The following is a 20378-nucleotide window of genomic DNA, read 5'->3' as shown; positions in this document are numbered from 1 at the left end:
ATACTAAACATGCAACAACCCTGCGTCCCTTCAGTCAGGCTCCTTGCCAAGTCAAGGGAGTCCATCCAACCTCTCAAGGTCAATCAAGTATCTAAAGCCCCGTACAAAACTCCAACACCGTTCGTGGACCCCAAACGGACAACAAGAAGAAAAAAAACCGAGCCACAGGATATTTTTTTCCCCTCCCAGTTCGTAAATTCGTTTTAAAAGACAACATAAAAATCAAACACACAAGAAAGAAAATAGAAATAAAACAAGACAAGAACAAAACTCTTGTCTGGAGTCGCCGAAACGCCGACGCTGAAGGCTTTTGTTATCCGTGCAAACACCGGTGAACATGTTTCCTAGCCCGTGAGTCTGAAGAAAAAAAGAAAAAAAAAGGAAGTTCCCATTAGAAAAAGAAGCCGGAGGTTTCTTATCGGGATTTGCGCTTCGCCTCCCCCTGCTGTGGGCCGAGGCAAACGCAGTACGTCTTGAAAATTTTGTAGCTGCTGGTCTTTTTTCTTCTTCTTCCCCCCACTCTTTTTAAATGTCTTTTTCTCAAATGCTTTTCTTTCTTTTTTCCTAACGCTGATATTCGCCATGTTCGTGGGCTGTTTGTCCGTTGTCAGATTGTGTCGACAAGGTACTAGTCTAGGCAGCCCAGTCACATTGGTTCGTAATTTAAGCCATGAGCAGACGAGTCATGGTAATACTGAGAGTCGGACGACCCAAGGCAAGTCGAGTCCCAGCTCTAGCACCTGAGAGGAGGTTCAGGTCTGCGGCTCCAGCTCCAGCTCCGGCTCCTCGGACGGCGGAGGGCTGCCGCTGGCCTGGCGGGCCGCCTTCTTGGCGTGGGTTTTGCGGTGCCTCCGCAGCTGATCCTGGCGGTGGAAAGTCTTCTTGCATTCTGGAAAGTCGCAGTGGAAAGATCCCTCGGCGGCGTGCGTCCTGCGATGCTTGGCCAGGTTGGAGGACTCGCTGAACGTTCGATCGCAAAGATTACATTTGAGAGGCCTTTCCTTGGTGTGGACACGCATGTGCATGGCTGTTGTGAGAGAAAAAAAAACGAGGTTAGTCTCAAGTCACCTTCAGAGTGGGGGAAGTTTTGTTCTTACTTCTTGCGCTTTGCTGCCGGAAACTCTTGTTGCAGCCGGGAAAGTTGCATTTGAGAGGCTTCTCCTGCTTGTGAATGAGGATATGCTGTTCAAGGGCCTGCTTTGCTGAAAACATATCGGGGCAAAGGGGGCAAGCAAATGGACGGTCTGTGAGACGGCCGCAATACATTGCAACATGTCAGTAAGATAAAACCTCGGGACTAAAAGAGCTGAAGAATTTCAAGCTTACCACCAGTGTGAGTCTGTAAATGGCGCTCGATCTTGCTCTTTTGCGGAAAACCTCTTTTCTCGCTCTTGGATTGTCTCTTGCAGCCCATCCAGCGACATAGATACTCGTTGTGCTCCTTTTGGAGGTATCTGAGATGCTCCTCGATGACGTGTCGGTTGAGCTGTGAAGCGTCTTCAAAGACGTGCCCGCATGGGATTCCCATGTCGTCAAGCCAGAGACATGTATTCGGGTCGGGAGGTTGCTCCTGGTTAGAATTCGTGATCTGGCTCCCATCCTTGGGCGAGGGGATGCTTTGATCGGTAAGCGGCGGCGTCAGTGTCATTACATTAGCCTGAAGGGTCTGAGTGGTTATGACCGGCGAAGAACCATGCGTGACAATGGGTTCTGGCAGATTCTGAAATTGCATGTATTGTGCCACGTTCGAGGAGCTTGTGGGTGAATATTGTTGAAGTTGCGATGAATTTTGCGACGGAGTGATAAGCGGTGTTGTATTTCCCTGGAAATATTGAGAAAGAATCGTGTTGTGACAGGCATGCATATGTGAGATTAGCTGCTCCGCACTAGCGTAGCCTTGCCCATGACAAGACTTCATCGAATCTGGGATATTCGCTAAGCTTGGGAACAGATCGTCAAAGAATGGCTGTGACAATGTTGTATCGGTAATGCCGGTATTGTGAAGTTGCGGATGTTCAGTCACACAGCTGAATGGGCAGAATATGAAGTTTCCTGGTTCATCGACGATACAAGGACCTTGGCATGATGGCTTGTGCGGATCCTTGTGGTATTCAAGGATGTGCTGAAAGACGTGACTTGGTTGAGCTGTTGACTGGCGTTGATGTGCTTCAAGGTTAACAAAGTTAATATTCTGAATCGATGAAGCCGCCGCCGCCGCTGCAATCACTGTGGTATTTGTTAGCTCAAGTCCCTAGACACTTTTATGGATACAAGAGACGCCTGGACTCCTCGTAATGATCCCCTTGACACCACCAGTTTGGCCTTTGGAGGGTATACTTTCTAACGTACCGTTAGCTGGAGCCTGTGATGAGCCATGTGAAGACTGTCCCTGTTGCTGGATTCGGCGTAGTTCTCCTTCGTAGGCTTGTCTGTAAGTCTCTGAATAACGCTGTTGTTCTTGTAGCCTTTGGAGATCCCGTTGCCGGTCCTGTTGGTCCTGAATTCGCCTCTGTTCACGCCTTTGCTGGTGCTGAAGCTGCTGTTGATGAATCCGCGCTTGCTGAGACTGCTGTCCGTAAGCTTGGTTGTCATAGTATCCATAGTTAGGTGATGGCTGCTGCTGCAAGTGCTGGGGATAACCCCGAAATTGAACTTGGTAGTCCTGGTTGGGCAGCTGAGAGACCTGATCATGACCTTGCGTTACATAGCATAGTGCAAGGGCAGCTTGGGCCTCATCACAGGTGAGTGCCTCGCTGCAGTCAGGGGCTGAACAGTGGTCCTGCTGGGCACAGTTTAGATCTTCACAATGGCCATCCATGCCGCAGGCTTCAAGATCGCATGTCGCGGTGAGATCGCAATCAAGCCCATCACACTCGTCGTTCATGCTGCATTTATCTGCTCGATCACATTGGTCGCCGAGCTCACACGGACTGCTGCACATGGATGGTTGCATCATTCCCGTGGTTGAGATGGAGCTCCCCCGGCGGCTTGCAGTCAGGGCCGGCGACATTTGAGCCGCCGAATGAGGCGTCGTTATGGAAGACGATCCAGTAGTGTAGGTCGATGGTCTGGCGGTGATTCCAGCGTTCTGGTGATACTGTGGTTGATGGGATCCCGGGGCCACCGAGCTTATGTCGTTGAAGTCGAACTGAATTGAGTCGTCGAAGTTCCAGGGCATGGAATCAGCTATGGGTGACTGCATGCTAGCCCCGGCGCTGAAATCGCCTTGATGTGCTGGCGTCATTTGTCTTTGCATCTCTTCAGTTATCCACATGAGGTTGTTCATGCTAGCATCATCCGTGGGCCCCATGAGGCTATGGTCGGAGACATGGCTGTTGTCTCTCCTATGAGACATGTCGGTATTCGATCCGAACATGAAGCTTGATTCTGGAGCACCCGGCGCGCCATTGGCGCCAGCTCCGTTCCCGTTCATGGCGCTTATCCCGTTCGGCGATTCATAAGATCAATGATTTGCAAAATGTGGGAGTTGTGGAAAGATGGAGCTTCACAAGAAGCTCGAGAAGGTCGAAACAGTAGCGACACTGCGGAGTTGTGACTTGAAGTCGTGTAGAAGCCCGTGGCGAAGAGAGCCTGGGGTTTCCAGCTGGGGATCCTGGGATGGTCAAGGAGAGAAAAGAAGGTGTATGTCTGGAATATCCTTAAATACTGTGATTTTGTCAGCCGACCCGCCTCGAGCTGAAGTGAGGCGCAAACTCACTGCAGACAATCGCTGTACAGGCGTGGCAAAAAGAATGAAGTTGTCGCGGTAACCCTTTTTTTGTTTTTTTGTTTTTTTTTTTACCGACTTGCCAAATGTCAAGTCGTGGACAGGGAGGAAAAGACAGAAATGTGTGCGCTTACTGACCTGAACATACAAAATCTTCACCTAGTCTAGAACTAGACTTCCCTTGATATTAGGCGATAAAGAGTAAAGGGAAAGGATCAAGTAGCACTCTTGTAGCTTCTTGTAAACTTGTTGCAGTTTAATAATGCCTCCGCAAAGGATGGCCTACTCCCAAGATATTTTGTCGCATTGAATCTGGTAGTGGGGATGCTCTCATTGAGCTCTTTCATCACAGCAGGGAAACAATTGCGACAGAAATGCGAACCTTGATGGACACACACACACACACTCGAATAAAATCCATGCCAAGGGTACAGTCGCTGCAGAACGCGGGGTTTTCCGTGCGCGGCCTTCCATCATTGGGCCAAACTTTGCTACTAGGGCGGGCAAAACCCCCACTTAATTTCAACCGTAGTACGACAAAAGGCCACAGAAAGCATGAAGTTGGCACAAAAAAAAGGGAATTAGAAAGTTGCGCAAGCCTTGGTAGGTACATTATATTACAGTAGCTTGATCTGAACTGACATGACAGCTCAGGGCCATGTACTACCATTAGTCTAGACTAGTTGCTACAGGTAGGGTCCTAACTTACATAAAATCAGACCGATGACGACTGACTGGGTCAAGATGCGCGCACGAACCAAAAAGAAAACATGGCACTTCCCGCAGGTACGGTACAATGGTGGAGAGTAAAAAAAAAAAAAAAAAATAGATAAATAAAACTTAGACTTTAGGTACTCTTCAAGCAGCTCAACCGCTCGGATATCGATCGACTTCATTGTCGCGCCGAGTTGAAGGTCGCTCGCTCACCACACCTTGCACACCTAGGCTTGGCAATGGCTTTCACTATTCTACTGCCAGCCCACCTACCTGCTCAGAGGTCTGGTGGTGTCTTATCTCCCCATAGAACAGGGGGCACCACTCACCTCTAGGCAAAGACAAATTCAAATCGCTCACTAGACCCAGAGCGACGCATCACACTTGAATTTTTAGCCGAGAGAAGAACTCACAATTACTGACGAGGTATCTGTTCTAGCACTTCGTGAAACTCGACATCGGCCAGAGATTCGCTACCAGAATTCCGCTAACCCTGTCATTCAATGACTATTTGACTCGTCTTCTACGACTTGAATAAAGGTTTCCACAACATATCATCTTCAATAGATGAGACAAAGTGACAAACCCACCTCAAAATCTAACTAACTTTTTTGCCTGGGCCGCTCAGGCCAAGGCACCAAGCCAGCATAAAAAAAAGAAAAAAGAAAAAAAAAAGAGGACGAAGCCAAACTCCACTTTTTGAATTTCTCTCGGGGCGACCCCCGCAAACCGGTGACCGATCGAACACCCCAACCACCCTTCCCCCCGTTTCTGCTCATCCGATCCAATCCGAACAGGCGGTGCCCTTTCCCTCTAGACCAAGGTTGGCGCGCATGAGATCTGTTCACCCGCACCCGAAACTGTAGTTCAACATTTCTGCGAGAAAGCAGGAGAGGAAGCAAGCTGAAGAAAAACAAAGAAGTGAATAATCATAAGAAAATAAAAAAGAGCAAAAGCAAGAATTCCCTATATCGACGCCTCCCCCGTCATTAGAAAAAAAAAAAACTCCAACCTAGTTCTCGGGGCGGGAGTAAAATCCACACACCCTCCGCCCCCCTTTTTTCGCGCGCGTACCCGCCAGACGATGGGCAACTGCTTCGGCAAGCCCGACTCCTCCGGCTCGGGCGGCGACAGCAACGCCGGTGGTGCACGACCCAGCAACACCCCGGGGTCGGCGTCAGCTCCGAAGAAGAAGAAACCCCAGATTACCGAGAAGGGTCGGACGCTGGGAGAGGCCGCCGCCAGTGGTTCATCTCCAGTCCCGCCGACGGCAGCTGCGGATGCAGCACGACAGGCAGCGCTGGTAAGGATTTTTTTATTTTATTTTTCCCCCATTCCGCCGCCGCCGCCCCCATTTCCTCCGTTCTCATTGCGCTTCTTTCTTTTGTTCTTCTTCCCCCGTTGTGGCGGTTCGTTTTACACACGTGACCTGAGCCTTTTCGCACGTGGTGGTTTTGCGTACCTGACAACGGGGATTCACCACGTGGGACATTACGTTGTGCCCCCTGGTTTTCCCGCTTTTGATGCTATAGTACTAACGGTAGTTTTTACGTAAACAAAATAGGACCGTCATTCAGAAAACAACAAGAAGACAGGAGGGAAAATAGGGACCAGTCTTCAGGCACAAAAGAAGATGACGGACAGGCAGGTCTTGAGCCAGGCAGCAGAGGAAAGTCGGCGGCAGAGAGAACTCGACGACCAGGCAAGGGCGTTGCGGAATGATTAGAACCCAGGTACTTTATGTTAGTCTCTTTAGTTGGAATGAGCTTCGTGTTTTTTTTCCCCCCTCTTCAGCTTATTATATGTAACAGAAGACAAACTCAAGTCTCAACCACTCAGACAACGTGCAGAATTACACAATATATTTCCAGTGTCGTACTCAAGTCAAGTCCACTGGTATATATTCTATCAAACATAACCCAACCGCCAATCATGAGCCATCCCAAACACAGTCATTAGTCATGAACCAAAATCCCAACTCCCACTCCCTAAATAGCCCAAAATCAGACAGACATCTTCATAGCAATGGCCTTGTGCGGGTCATAGCCCTTGATGACAAAGTCCTCCAGCTTCCAGCCGTCAATGACGCCGTCGCCTCCCTCGGGCACCTCGGGCCTGTTGATCTCGAGTTCTGGAAACGGCCTTGGCTCGCGCTCCAGCTGCGTCCGGAGTGCGTCGACGTGGTCGGCGTAGACGTGCGCGTCGCCCATGACGTGCGTCAGCGACCCGGGCACAAGACCCGTTGCGCGCGCGATCATGTGCGTCAACAGCGCGTAGCTGGCAATATTGAAGGGCACGCCCAGGCCCATGTCGCACGACCGCTGGTAGAGCTGGCAGTGGAGGTGGCCTTTTGGCTTGGCCGAGGGTGATGACGTCTGATCCGCGCCTTCTGCTGTGGAGCTGCCGTTGCTGTCACCGGCGGTCTTGGGGTACGAGACGTAAAACTGCGCAAACATGTGGCACGGCGGCAGGACCATGAGCTTGAGGTCCTTGGGATTCCATGCGCTGAGGACCATGCGACGGTCGTACGGGTTGGTGCGGAGCTTGTGCACGACCTCAGCAAGCTGGTCGACGCCCTGACCCGTGTAGTCGGCGTGGCAGTCGGTGTACTCGGCGCCAAAGTGCCGCCACTGAAAGCCGTAGACGGGGCCCAGGTCGCCCACCTCGCGATGCTGCAGGCCCAGCCCGTCCAGGAACTCGCGGCTGCCGTTGCCGTCCCAGATCTTGACCCCGGCGTCGCTCAGGGGTTTGGCCGACGTCGCGCCCGACACGAACCACAGGAGCTCGAGGATGACGGCCCGCGAGAAGACGCGCTTCGTTGTCAGCAGCGGGAGGATCGGCGTGCCGTCCTTGTTAAGAGAGAACTTGAGAGGGCGCGGTGCGAAGATGGAGTATGTGCCCGTGCCGGTCCTGTATTGGGTGGTGGTGGTGGTGAGTGTCAGTTTTGTGATCGAGTTTCACTTTGTTGAAGGGGGACGTATTCAACAGAGAGGGACGTACCTGTCTGGCCTGTGCTCGCCATTGTCGAGTATTTCGCGAACGAGATCAAGATATTGGTACTCTTCATGTCTTTCTGTGCCATTATGGGCTGGTTTGGCATCTGTGTCTGCCATGGTGTTTCTGGGCCTTGAGCCTTTTGCACTTGTTGTCGGGGAGATCAGATATTGTTTTTTTTTTCTCCTTTTTTTCCGGCTTGTCTCAAAGCAAATTGACAAACTGATTTAATAAATTGGAATTTCAGTGCTTATGTGCAGAAACACAGGCAGGCTAGAGTCTAGAGGTTTCAATACGGTATATGGAAAACAGAATGAGGAATTAAGATATTGCACAATGAGGCAGCTTTGGTAAACAAAAATGACCGCAAAGTTGCCCCGCGACGTACACCCCGCGTAGAGACGCGTCTGAGCGCATCGCGGGTCGATACGCGAAATAGGGCAACTAATTAATTAAACTGACCCTAACCCTAGCTCCAAGCTGTGGATGCATATGAGACTTCCCAAAAGTCCTCTTACATGTGCAACCACCTCGACACATGGACGGGGGGGTTGGTGGGGTTTCCTTTTTCTGCTTTTTCTTCTTCACAAATCTTCCCCCTTCCGTGAGGACGATTCATACGATGACACCTGACAACATGCTTAGATTAGATCGCAGATCAAGACAAGAAAAGAGCAGGTTTCTTTCAAAGTAAATAATCTAATCAGATCAAAGCGGGTGCATATACAAAGTTTATTCGAACCACAGGTAACACTACTGGAGGGTCTTCGGAATCACTCTCGGTCAAGTTCGAAACTCACGATCGCTAGGCATATGAGAAAAGGTTACAGTTTTTATTTACCACATGAAACACTGCGGAACCTTAGGCTTCCGCTAATTAAGATCGAAAATCACAATCTCTAAATGCGTGAAAACGTAAAAAACATCAAGGATGCGGATATCCAACATGCAAATTACCACCCAGTGGAAATGCGTTATTTTTTCCCCCTCCCTCCAAACAGAAAAAAAAAAACAAAAAAAAAAAAAACGCCTTAGAAAATATTACCATCCGTTCCAACAAAGTTGGTCCACGCGCACTTGCAACCTCCAGTTCCGCCGTCGATTCCCCCAAAGCTAGGGTTGAAGTTTTTGCCCCTAGGGTTGATCAGCGCTGTCGTCGTATCCATGTGATTCAGTTGCAGGAAGATCTTGTCATTGTCCCGCTGCGGTCTGCCCCTGTCGTCTAGCTCGAACGTGTAAGTGCCCTTCTTGTTCGGGTCGCCGCCATGCGTGTCCTCGCCGATCGTGATAGGGTAGGGAAACGTCCCGGGCCTCCGCAGCTCCAGTGTCTCCTTTTCAGAGAGGCCTTGGACATTGAGCGCATCGTGGCTCAGTAGCTTGGCCGTGCCGGAGCGCCGCGTCCAGATCTGCACATGTAGCCGCGTGTATGCCCAGACGGCAATATAGCGAGCCTCTGAGCGTGAGGCCCCTCCGTTGAGATCGACGGGTACGTCGCCCAACTGCGAGGTCGTGTTGTCGAGCACCTCCTTGGACCGCAAAAATATCGTCTTGTTGAAGTATGTATAAAACCCAAAGTGTTCCGTGTCAAGGCCGCGGTCGAACAGCCGCAGTTGTTGCTGGTGTGGGTGCGAAAAGAGTTGCGCCGGCTTCGCGGTGCCATCTGCGTTCACGTCCGGGAAGGGTACCAGGCTAGCGAGATCTGGAGTCAAGTTGGTCTGGTTGGTGGACTGGCGCCTACCAAGCATGTTTGGCCCGGCCGTCGTGTTGGCGGATGGAAGTATGCTTATGTAGAAAGGAGTAGCCTCGCCGGCTTTGCGAGGAGACCGAATACCATCCGTCCAGTTGCCCAGGAACCACATCTCCTCGAACTTGGGCAGTGGTGGGTCAGGGGTGAAATTGGGGTTTGGCTCGTCACGTCGAAGAAGTGACTGAACGCCGACAGTTGTTGCACGACTTGATAACCTCTTGCCGCTGGCTGAGGATACCTCCCTTGCTGTTTTGTTGTCTCCGAGTGGCTTGATGACGGGAACCTGACCATCCGGTATGTTCCAGTACTGTTGCGAGCTGTTATCAAACTGGATCTGAATGACAAACCCGGGCTGATCAGCCGCGTATGGCTTGTTGGCCTCCTGCTGCTCCTTGGGCAGTGCACAACTCCATAGCGTAGCAGGCTGCACACATGTTGTAATATCCTGGGAGTTGTCGGGCGCGACCACTGTCATTACACCCGTTGGAATCGGTGGGAAACTGGTCAAATTAAGCCATATTGATTGTTCAGCGGGTGCTCCGGTGCTCTTGCGCAGCAGAACGACAACCAGAACGACAACTAGGACGATCACTCCGATGGCGCCACCGCAAACACCCAGGTAGACCCGACGTCGCTTACGGCCCTCACGTCCCGTGCGTCCAAAGCAGCCATTGGCGGGGATGCAGCCACGACCACGCCAGAAGCCACCAGCCTTGCGCGCAACAACCTCTTCCTTCTCATGTCTGCGGCGCTGACGCTCATTGCGTGCCGCGGGCGAGTTGCCGACATTGGCGAGGAAATGATCACCCGTCGTGTAGGTACCCGGCAGACGGTCTGGGAGGGGCGCCGTGGGGCGAGGGGCAGTTGTGCGGTTTGCAGGTGGAGTAAGGGGCACTTCGGTCATGTTGATGGCACCTTGGGATGTCATTGTGTTTGCCAGTCCTGGAGATATAGGGCCAGGAGAGTCGGGAACGCGAGGCACCGCAAGTGCATGGCCTGGCGGGAAGACAGCCATGTAGCGGACGGGGCCTTTGTTCTCGGTTGGTGAGTAAGGTGGCGGTTGCTCGGTGGGCATGTTGTTCTCCTCTGCCAGGATCCTGCCCTTTTCAGCGCGAGACTGACCTGTGCGAGCAGTAGCCCTAGTGGCTTGGGCTACAGAAGTTTGTCCCAAGGGTGAAGCAGTGGTTAATGTCGAGGCACTTTGCGTGCTGCCATCGTTGGCGGCGGATGAGGATGGGCTTATTAGCGTGGAAGCCTGCGGGGACCACACATTCTGCGCGCTGTCGTTGTTGGTGGTCGCTGAGTATATGGTCATCACTGTGGCAATGTGTGGAGACCAAACACTCTGTGTGCTGCCATCATTTGCAGCCGATGAGGATGGACTCTGGAACGAGGCAACAGTTGCGGACTGCGTGCTGCCGTCGTTGGCAACTGACGAGGATGGACTCATTGTAGTAGCGGGAGCTGCCTGCTTGCGACTGCCACTTTTCTCATCATGTCCAATCCACCACTCATCTCGAGTTGTCTCTGGTTCCGGCTGACGAGTCGGTGTCGCAGGTTTAGGTTCGGACCTTGCAAAAGGATTGGTGCTAGACTGTTCCAAGAACGGCGTTCGGAGGTGGTCCCACCATCCAGATCTTGTGTTGGCAGTAGTGACGGGAGACTTGGTATTGGGTTTGATCGATTTTGCGGTTGGTTTGCGTGATAGGCATGGGCTACCGTCCTCTTCGAACAAGGTCACTGGTGTGAAGTTGTCGTCATCATCAATGTCAATCAGGTTGCCCCTTGATTTGTCATTGTATCCGAGAGGTACTGCTGGCACAGGCGGTGCGTTCGACATGTGGTAGACACCATTGCCGGGCTGCGAGTACATGCTAGAAGCTACTCGGGATCTGTTGTTTTGGAACTGAGAACCAGCAGAGCTCGGAGTATCAGGCGACCATACGGACTTCTGTCCTTGCGGCGGACAGTTGTATGGATGGTTCATAGCGGTGCCACCAAGGGCAGACGAATTTTTGGCCGTGGTTGCGTTGATGTTGGCTTGATTGGGAGGGCAAGAGAGACCAATTAAGATAGGGCGGTCGCTCGGTGACAAGTCTTGAGTAGGACTCGATTCGGCCCTGAGTTGATCCATTCGAGATTTTGGGGCGCCGGTTTTGCTTTGCATCTTCTTGAGCCAGTGCCAGCTACCGACAGAAGTTTGGTTTTGATCACCCTCAAGAGCCTGCAGTGCGGCGAGGTCTGCGAATTGCCCTTTCCTCATCTCAGCCTCGGCAGATAGTTTTTGGTTTTGTTGTTGTTGCTTGGTGCGAAATTTGGTCATGTCCGTGACGACTTTGATTCCAGCCTTGGTGTTTTGGGCCTTTTGCCTCGCCCTCGACTTTAGTCGTGTTGGCTTCTGGACTGAATAAGTCGAATCTGGCAAGAGGAAGCTTGATTTTCGTGACGGGGCACCTTTGTGCTTTGGTCGAGACAAAGGGGCTGGGTTCTCGTCATTTTCGAGAGCCAACAACAGGTCAGCCACCCCGATCGCCGAATATGGCTCATCATCGGTCCAGTCCTCCCACTCATCTCTCTGATTATTCTTGTTGCCGTCCTTTGAGATTGGGGAGCTCTGTGAGTGAGCATTGTGATGAAACGACATCGAGCCGTTCATGGTGAAAGTTGAATATTAAAAGTGTTATGGATAGTGGGGTAAAAGTAGAAGAAAAAGGAAAGGGTGGAAGGAAGAAACTAAAGATATTTGACCACTTAAGGATCAAAAAAAAATTAGTTGCTAATAATTAGTCGGAAGTTGTGTGTGAGATATCCAGCGTCAGTTCGACGAATTTAGGTTGTGTTTGAGTGTTCCAGGGTGAGTCTGGAAGCACCACGAGATCTCTAGTCAGATGGAAAGATAGCACGAGGGCCGAAAGTGGTTTTTTTTTTCCTTCCTTTTTTGTTGCGTTAAAGTGGCAGTCGTCAATCGTTTGTTTGAATGGGAATTACTCTTGGTTGAATAGAATTCCCATTGTTTGTTATGAATAGGATGGGACAGACAAAGAAGAAGGAACAAAGAGATGCCAGGCGTCAGGTTTAGTCACGGCACGAATGACAGTACCAGACAAAGAAAGGTCAGAACTTGGACCAGAACAATAGTAAAAGCAAGCCACACAAATGAGTGAACCAGGAAGAAAAATGGAGAGAAGTAGAAAATGTGATGAAATGGAAGACGAACAGTTTCTGGGAGACCAGAACCACAGAGAAGAAAAAAAGACAGCCACCTGGACAGCCTGCAGGAAGGAAGAAAATGAAACACGAGAAACGCGGAGATTAACAAGCTGGCCAGCAACAACTTGTTGCCGACCAGTTGATGCTATGGGTTTTGAAGGAAAAAGCACGAGGCGACATTGCCTCGATGCAGATGCCGTCCATCCTGAGATGCCACTGGCCAGAGGCTCACTCTTGTCTCGGCCCGCCTAGCATGGGCAGATGCATTTCGCCATACACAACGCCCCGCCTAGCAGCATATTTGGCTATGTTATTCGTCGGATCAGGAATTAGGGCCATTTCCCCATGCTCGCTGGGTAGACAAAAAAAAAGTGAAAGACAACAAAAGGCCGGAAAGACGAGGGTGGGCAACGCAACACAAGCGCTTCGTGGTATGAGATAGCCGCCGAGGGCAGCGCTTCCAGTTGAAGTATTGGCTGAGATTGAACGAGGTTTGTTTTCCCATATTGGTAGGACCATTTCATTCGCCGCTGATTGGGTATTTGTCGCGCAAGTGGGTCTGATATCGACCAGGGTCTGGAGGTGGGCGGGCAGTTGCAGTCCAGACGTTGCGGCCTTGAAGGTTGCGCTTCTAGGATCGCCAATGCAATGTAACAGTCGAATTTTCGATACACTCACTGCATACACCGTTATGGACTAGAGTCAGGCCGCGGCCATATTCCAGACGCATCTGGGACCGGACTGTGGGTTTTTTTTCGATCCGGACGTACGTCCTGTTTGACTTCGTAGTCGGTGTGTTGAACCATGAATACAAAGTTGTTGACAAGTCGAGTAGGGTTAGGGTTGTAAAAAAAGCAGGTATTATTTCTTAGGCCATGCCCAGATATTAACCAACTTGATTTACACTGTCGTCGTCATACTGATACCCATATAATATCTCATTGACACCGGCCAATGGCACATCCATCACCGCATCAGTGCCTTCATTCCATATTGACCTCCAATCAATCCCACATGGCGTTGTGACACCATCATCCTCATCGTTTTCTTCCTGCATACCCCGTCCTCCACCAGGAGCACCGGCGGCGCCCTTTCCAGCCCCAAGCCCATCAGTCCTTGGCCTCAACCTCCCCCGCGCATCTACAGCAGCGACCTTGCCGGCTGTGTCCACAATCGTCTCGATCGAGTCCAGCCGAAGCGTCAAAAACTCAGTGTTGTAAAGCGCCAGCGCAACGTAGATGTACACGATGAGCATGACCAGAAACCCGGGGACGGCGAGTGCCCACCACCGACTCGGGTAGTAGTAGATGCCGACGGCGTGGAGCACGGGCGACGGCAAAAAGGCCCACAGTAGGTAGATGAGCAGCGCGACCCACGACAGCACGTACAGCACGAAGCCGTAGTACTCGTACGTCGGGACCTGCGGCGTCGCCCGTGGCACCGGTTCCAGCTCGTCGTCGGACGCGTCGGGTGTGTTGGGCCGCGAAGGGCGCAACAGCGATGTCAGCGACGGCGACGGGGGCAGCGGTGTTGGTGGTCTGCCGTAGTATGGCGGGGCGAAGTTGTGTGTGAAGGTCGGCGTGTGGACTTCGCCGCTTCCATCTCGACCATCATCGTCATCGTCGGATGGGGATCCGTGTTCGTCGCTCGACGTGTGTTGGTATATCAGTTCGTCATCGTCGCTGTCGTCTTCTGAATTGAGGGCCATTTTGGCTGCTGTGCCCTTCTGTACAGCTGATAGGAGCCTCCACCATATGTATAATTCGACAGTAGTCTGCAAGCCAACCTGAGCGCAAGGTTGGCTTATTGGACAATCAGATGAATTGAGATTATTGAAGGGTTGCACAGCGGGGCTTCATAGGATGGATTGCGACAGGGTAGCTTCTACCGTGTATAAATACAGTTACTTTCAACTGTACACACTGTCAGGGCAATGGCACGAAAAGGGGTAATGTAATGCATTCGGGACGAAATGCAGGTAGGTTCGATTTGACTACAAACTTCCCATAAGCACTTTAAACATTGTCAACTTGATGTACTTATTAAATCTGACGTTATTCCCGGGAAACACCTGTCACATCAATACTTTGGCCAGAGTCGACAGCATACTTTCTTACTGGCAAGGCCTCATTAATACACGTTGATCTCAATCAATTGTTACGGTATGTTTAAAACATACAGGCTGAAGTAAATAATTAAATCTAAAATCTGGAGACAAATTTTTGGCAGAGTCTATGGCAGACTTCAGGTTATGACTGTCGTTAACGCCGTTTTCAACTTATCTCCTCATGTTGACGCGATGCGATTTGGAAGCATCGGCACTTATCTTGGCAATCATGGTCTTGTTCATATATTAACTGCTACTAATCATGGTCATATATAAACATGACGCTACATTTGTAACTTTTGTAGCTTCATGTCATTCTCGATTATTTTTGACTGCTTGGAGGGCTCACTATTTGTCTGAATATGGCTTAATGCTTTGGATATAATCCAAGTCGACCTTTAACCGCTCCTGGTGGCATCTTATAACATCCCTATACCAGTACTAATGGATCAAATAGGGGTACTAGTGTACTAATTCTCGGGCACAGACGAAGAATGAATAGGCTCTTTCTTCTGTGCCTTTACTGGGTTATCATTTATTTACCTTGAAGTCATCCATAACAATCCACCTCTCTAACACGCAACGGACGGCCTCAGTAAGGTACCTGAGCAACATGCGGACGCCTTCTGGGCCGGTCCCAGTCGCTCTCAGGTCGTTCAGGGCCGTGATTGCGGGGACGATGTCAGCAAATGCGAAGCGGAAGCCGATCGTTTCTTGGTGCGGGTCGGATTAAGGTGAGTCTTCTGACTCTGACCGTGACGCCGTGGCTGTTGGTTACGTACGTCTGTTTGTAGTACAAGCGCGGGAAATCCTATTTACACAAAAGATACAAGAGTTTAAACACAAGCCGTTATGAGCAATTCTATGATACACATAGAGTGTCGTGAATACCATGTCAAGTTAGAATCATCGATATCTTATTGGAGACAGAGAAGGCTGCAGTCCAATCTGTGCATAAACTGGTCAGCCTTTCCCCGAATTTGGAAATAACCCGTCAACATCCCAAACAAACCCATTATTCCAGGTCACAACAGTAAAGTCTGTTTAGTTATCTGAAATTTTAAACCTTTATAGCACTTAGACGCAATGTGAATATATGCATTACTGCTTCAAACACTGAGTGATGGATATTAGCTGTATGTTAAGCGAATATTCTTCATAAAGCTACTAATAAAGATGTCGTCTCTCTTATGGAATGTGAACCGTGCAAACTAGTACCAAATACACAATCATTACTTGTCATCAATTATTAAACGCCTATCAAACCCCTAAAATCCGTAAATACCATAACAAATGGGCAGTAGCAACCGAACCGCGTAATTCTCCTTATCTCTACTCATTAAGTCATACTTAGTGTCGTCCATGCCCAACCCTCGAACCAAGCCCACATCCGACCTATCTCGAGTGATCCGAAGGCCACCGGGTCCAATTGTACCGCATTCCACTGGAGCTGAAGCTAGCAACAACCTCATTCAGGGTTTCAACAGTGACCTGCTGGCAATCAATCTTGTACTCGAGATCGTCTCTCAAGAGAACCCAATCTCTTCTCCAACTGGAGGATGGTGTTGTCACGGGTCAGTCTGCTGTTCAAGTCCCCGAGTTCTCCAACCTGTTGCAGGAGTTTGGCAATCTCAGACAGCACGTCCCGAGTCGTGTCCTGAGCGCGGGATTGGATCGGTGTGTGATGGTTCATCCGGCTCATGATTGCCCGAGGAGAAGTGGGCGGGCTGGGTATCGTGTTCCAGTAACGGGGCGTTGAGGCAATGCCACCGAGTGCTGGATGCCCACTGCTCGAGGGCCTGGAGCGAGGTTGGGCCTGATTCTTCTCGTGTTGCTGCTGGTTGTTCGCGGGTACGGGCTGTTGGACTGCGTGGGAGGAGTGGGGGGACTCAGAAGCTGCACCTGCACTTGTTTGGCGTCCTCGGCTCTGCTCCGGAAGATAACTAGCTCGCCGAGTCTCGGATGGCGGTGTCATGGGGAGTGGCTGAGGCTCCGGCAGCAGTGAACGGACTCTGAACACCTCGAGAGGAGGAGGGAATTCTCGCATAAGCCACTCCACAAAGAGAGCGACCAACTTGTCCGCGAGACTTTTGAAGTTTTCTTGTCGATTTTTGTTCGTCAAGAGATTGCCTCTCTTGTTCAGATCGGAGTGAGCTTGGCGGCAGAACATTGCCCGCGCTGGCTGGATGGAGATGAAGCTCTCACTGAATTCCTGAACGTCCAGTCGCTCTCCCCGGCCATGTCGCTCCTTGGCCAGGTCGATGATTTTATGTAATTAACATTCGAAATCATCGATGCGTTCTCTCGGGATCGGATTCTTGCAAGGTTCGGCCTTTTGGGTCAGAGATATGCAGGTCATCTGATTCATGCCCAGCGTCTTTAGACATCTCTTGAGATTTTCATCATGAGGATGCATGGTAAAGACTTTCACAGGGTGGAATATGCAATGACGTAAATGGGAGGTCTGTTCAAGCGGTTAAGCATGAGATGCTCCCAGAAATGTAAAGGAGGTCATGAAAGAGGGTTCTCGGGAGCCTTCAAGTAAGTGCAAACTCAGAAGAACCAACCGACTTATGTAAAAAAAAAAAAAACCACCAAGTAACCACTTCAGACCGTCACTCACCTCGTTTGAGTGGCTCTATGAGGGATAAGTAGCTCGCCAACGGGTTTCGGCATCGTGGTGGACAAGTTATATATCGACATGGTGCCAAGATCAAACGAGGGTTGCGCATGCAGAAGAGCGGTAAATGTCTTTTATACTCATGACGGGAGAATATCTTCAGATAATGTATATCCAAGGGATCTTCCAGGCCATAAATGAAGGATAGTGAGCGGAGCTGATGCCCCGGGGGCAGGGGAAGAGGCAGCAAAGAGCCACGAACCTAATGCTCACACCCGATAGTCGCCGGAAGCAAATCCACTCGGCTGGAAATACCGCCTCCGGCATGTGTACAGCTAGCTGTTGGTCCCTATGTCTATGACGCTTTGGTGAAACGTATCCGTGGTAAAGGAGCATCACGGCAAACAAGAGTTGTTCAAAATTGTTCGTATTATCACATGTGGTACATACGTGGGCCAGAGGACATGTCCGTGTTGTTCTTTCCGATGGCAAAACAAAGTTTTATTCTGTATGTGTGTCTGTTTGCGTCTTAAATTTCTTTTTATGATTGTTTGTTGGTTTTATGGGCGAGAGCAAATAAGCCTTACATAGACTCCTTAGACACCACGTTCAAGGCTGTCAAGCCTCCCATTATGGTCCAAGGAACTCAGGTAAAAGATTCAAAGAAAGAATTTTAAGTTTTGCTCTAGAAGCAAGTTGAGCTCAAATACCGTTCGTCATGATAGAAAGGTACTCCTATCTTTCAAGATGAAGCTCTTGGGATCGGAAACATGTGCGTGTGAAAAGTAATCGTGGGTTCGTTCAAGCTTTTGCACCGTTGACGTTCAGCTGAGGACTCCACACCACTTCCCCACAACCTACAAGGGGATGGTGTCTAGAACTAGAACAAGTCAGGGTATGTTTGTTTGGAAATTGGAACGTCGGGATGCGGCTGGACCCCCGTATCCATCCTATTTAGGCTCAAATCAATCCCCACCACATAATTAGCCACATCTGCCACATTTCACTCGAGTACTACAGAGTAGGTATACTTACTGTACATAGAAATCATCAAACCATCAGACGTGTCAACTACGACCTCATCTACTTTGTATAAGGCTCTAATTTCAACAGATGGTCGTCTGTATTTATATGCGCGATAGTTACAAAAGCGGCTGTATCGTGCAGCAAGCAGATTGACATTTGAGGCATGCAAATGGGTACTCCGTATAGCCATATAAAAAAAGTTGTGTATGCATTCATTCAGTCAGATGAACATTGGGCATGCCAGCTGTTCGTAGATTGGTAGCTCGTACTATGCCTATAAAATCCATCTATACGGGGTCGTTCGGAATCTTCTCGGAATGCTAAGGACCAGCCGAGACTGCAGTTGGACCCTCTACTGTACATACTTAGCACGCACTCCAAGCCCACCTTTCCACCTGACCCACCTGTTTCCGTCCCCCGCATTTTACTTCTGCGGGTTACTAGCACTTTCAAACTTACCTTGGAATTTTCCCACAAAGGAAACTTTGCCATATTGGATTTGTATAGAGGTACTCACCGTACCTATTACAGTCTGTCGCATGCTGCGTCGCTCCTGCACCCCTTATTTCTGCCAAACTCACTGCATGCACGCCCAGTCACAGCCAGCCTTGCCCGACTTTGCCCTCAAAAACCCAAAAATCCCTACCATAAAAAGCCGCAACTCAACTCTGATGTGAGGAGAGACTGGAGTAGCCGCTCCCACTACCATACCAAACCTCGCCAATAAATCACCAACCCTCGACTCCAAATCTCCCATTCGGAAACCGAACACCTTGAAGAATCACAATCGGGTCACATATAGTCAACACGCGACGATTATCACAAAATGGAGAGTATACAGCTAGCCCAGATGCTGGCCGATCTCAGCGATCTAGATGCAGCAGTACGCGCCCCCGAAAGCACTTTTATTATCCAGAGCATCTCTATGTTATTCACTGCGCGAGCTGCTACGCTTCTGTTCTTGTTCATACTTGTATTCCTGGCTATAGGCACCCAGATCCTTGGCTAATATCTATGCGAAATTTACAGCAAGAGGCCTCTGCTGCTCTAGCCCTCGTCAACGCGAACAAGAATCTACCTATAGCCAACAGCGCTACCCACGACCATACATCAACACCCAAGGCGACAGAAAGGCATCACCACCGTGTGGCTTCTGCGCAACCGGCGATCAACAGAACGTCCTCGCCGGCCACCATGTTCGACAAGTTTGGCCGTAAAATGTTCACCCCGCCCATGACACGAAGCAACTCCACTCAGGGTTCCATACCAGGCACTCCCAGGAGAGATCAGGAGGTAAGCAGCAGGCTGTGAATGTCCGGACAGGTAGTGTTTTATAAGTCGGAAACTGACAATCTGGTCTTTGTTTCAGATGGAAGACGATGTTGACCGAGCTTCGACACTCATCTCCCTCTACGAGATACGCGCCAAGATCAAGCAACAGGACAACTCAAGCTTGATTCGGGCGCGGGAAAAGATACAGGCTCTGGCAGCCAAGCAGCAAGCCCAAACAGCAACAGAAAAGAAGGACACAGCACAAAACCCTCGATATAACTACCCGAAACAAACCTGAGATCAACATGCACGTACATGACGAGCCACCCCTTTTTTTTCTCCCTTGTTCTTCCCCTTTTGGTAGTTTATATTTTTCTCGCTCATTCCTTTTTTCTTTACGATAAAATTCCCTCTTTTTCTGGCAGCGGCATTTTTATTTTCCTTGGGGTCATGGGATGGGAATTGGTAGTTTCTGGATCATACCAACAACAGACGGCGTTTGGAGTTTCAAAGCAATCCTTGGATGGACTTGCAGTGGGTATGCGTTCGCGTTCTTCTGAAGTCACAGAGGGCGGCTTATGGCCACCAGATGATGGTTTACATATGGGGTTTCCACTATTGTTATCGTTCAAGTTGGCGTCCTTCAGTCGCTTATACTATGATCAGTAAATTTTGGCGGTGGAATTGGACAGCTGGACCATTGAGAGGAAACTAGCTTGACATGGAGTTAAACTAGCACCGAAGTTATGCGGTTCTACGGTGTGAAGATATGCACACTATTTCCTACCAAGTCGACCGAATTTTGAACAGTGACGTCTTTGGCTGTACGCTTGGTCTCAGGAGGCACGCGACATGCATCTTGAGAGCGGGGGCGGTTTGTGCATTCAATATTTTCACCATGTTGTGTTTTTGTAATGCAAAAAAAAGGGTGCATACCTACCTAGGTAATCATCCTAGCTGG

At 50.1% G+C, this 20378-nt stretch overlaps 7 protein-coding genes across 7 annotated transcripts; 2 read left to right on the top strand and 5 right to left on the bottom strand.

Annotated features, from left to right (window-relative positions):
• Positions 1-6: 6 nt before the first annotated feature.
• Positions 7-3966, bottom strand: PgNI_04881 (uncharacterized protein). The gene is made up of 5 exons (XM_031124922.1): positions 3866-3966; positions 2350-3666; positions 1327-2226; positions 1098-1244; positions 7-1027 (listed from the first exon to the last, which is right to left on the bottom strand). The coding sequence occupies exons 2-5, from the start codon at positions 3431-3433 to the stop codon at positions 753-755; spliced, it is 2406 nt and encodes an 801-aa protein (XP_030984873.1). The 5' UTR covers positions 3434-3666; positions 3866-3966; the 3' UTR covers positions 7-752.
• A 1559-nt stretch (positions 3967-5525) lies between these two features.
• On the top strand, positions 5526-6167 carry PgNI_04880 (uncharacterized protein; the record flags this gene model as incomplete). The annotated part of the gene is made up of 2 exons (XM_031124921.1): positions 5526-5744; positions 6006-6167. 2 exons carry the CDS (start codon positions 5526-5528, stop codon positions 6165-6167), a joined length of 381 nt encoding a protein of 126 aa, XP_030984874.1.
• A 191-nt stretch (positions 6168-6358) lies between these two features.
• On the bottom strand, positions 6359-7780 carry PgNI_04879 (uncharacterized protein). Its single transcript, XM_031124920.1, has 2 exons — positions 7442-7780; positions 6359-7351 (listed from the first exon to the last, which is right to left on the bottom strand). Exons 1-2 carry the CDS (start codon positions 7552-7554, stop codon positions 6445-6447), a joined length of 1020 nt encoding a protein of 339 aa, XP_030984095.1. The 5' UTR covers positions 7555-7780; the 3' UTR covers positions 6359-6444.
• Positions 7781-8466: 686 nt separating this feature from the next.
• Positions 8467-11838, bottom strand: PgNI_04878 (uncharacterized protein; the record flags this gene model as incomplete). Its single annotated transcript, XM_031124919.1, has 1 exon — positions 8467-11838. One exon carries the CDS (start codon positions 11836-11838, stop codon positions 8467-8469), a length of 3372 nt encoding a protein of 1123 aa, XP_030984094.1.
• A 1440-nt stretch (positions 11839-13278) lies between these two features.
• PgNI_04877 (uncharacterized protein) lies at positions 13279-14100 on the bottom strand (the record flags this gene model as incomplete). Its single annotated transcript, XM_031124918.1, has 1 exon — positions 13279-14100. One exon carries the CDS (start codon positions 14098-14100, stop codon positions 13279-13281), a length of 822 nt encoding a protein of 273 aa, XP_030984097.1.
• A 1900-nt stretch (positions 14101-16000) lies between these two features.
• Positions 16001-16740, bottom strand: PgNI_04876 (uncharacterized protein; the record flags this gene model as incomplete). Its single annotated transcript, XM_031124917.1, has 2 exons — positions 16001-16681; positions 16705-16740. The coding sequence occupies 2 exons, from the start codon at positions 16738-16740 to the stop codon at positions 16001-16003; spliced, it is 717 nt and encodes a 238-aa protein (XP_030984096.1).
• A 1871-nt stretch (positions 16741-18611) lies between these two features.
• PgNI_04875 (uncharacterized protein) lies at positions 18612-20258 on the top strand. The gene is made up of 3 exons (XM_031124916.1): positions 18612-19028; positions 19175-19438; positions 19515-20258. The coding sequence occupies exons 1-3, from the start codon at positions 18972-18974 to the stop codon at positions 19713-19715; spliced, it is 522 nt and encodes a 173-aa protein (XP_030984099.1). The 5' UTR covers positions 18612-18971; the 3' UTR covers positions 19716-20258.
• Positions 20259-20378: the final 120 nt, after the last annotated feature.

The sequence above is a fragment of the Pyricularia grisea genome (assembly GCF_004355905.1).
Source record: "Pyricularia grisea strain NI907 chromosome Unknown Pyricularia_grisea_NI907_Scaffold_2, whole genome shotgun sequence".
NCBI lineage: Eukaryota > Fungi > Ascomycota > Sordariomycetes > Magnaporthales > Pyriculariaceae > Pyricularia > Pyricularia grisea.
Note: the sequence above shows the minus strand (reverse complement) of the source record. Positions and strands in the feature narration are given on the sequence as shown.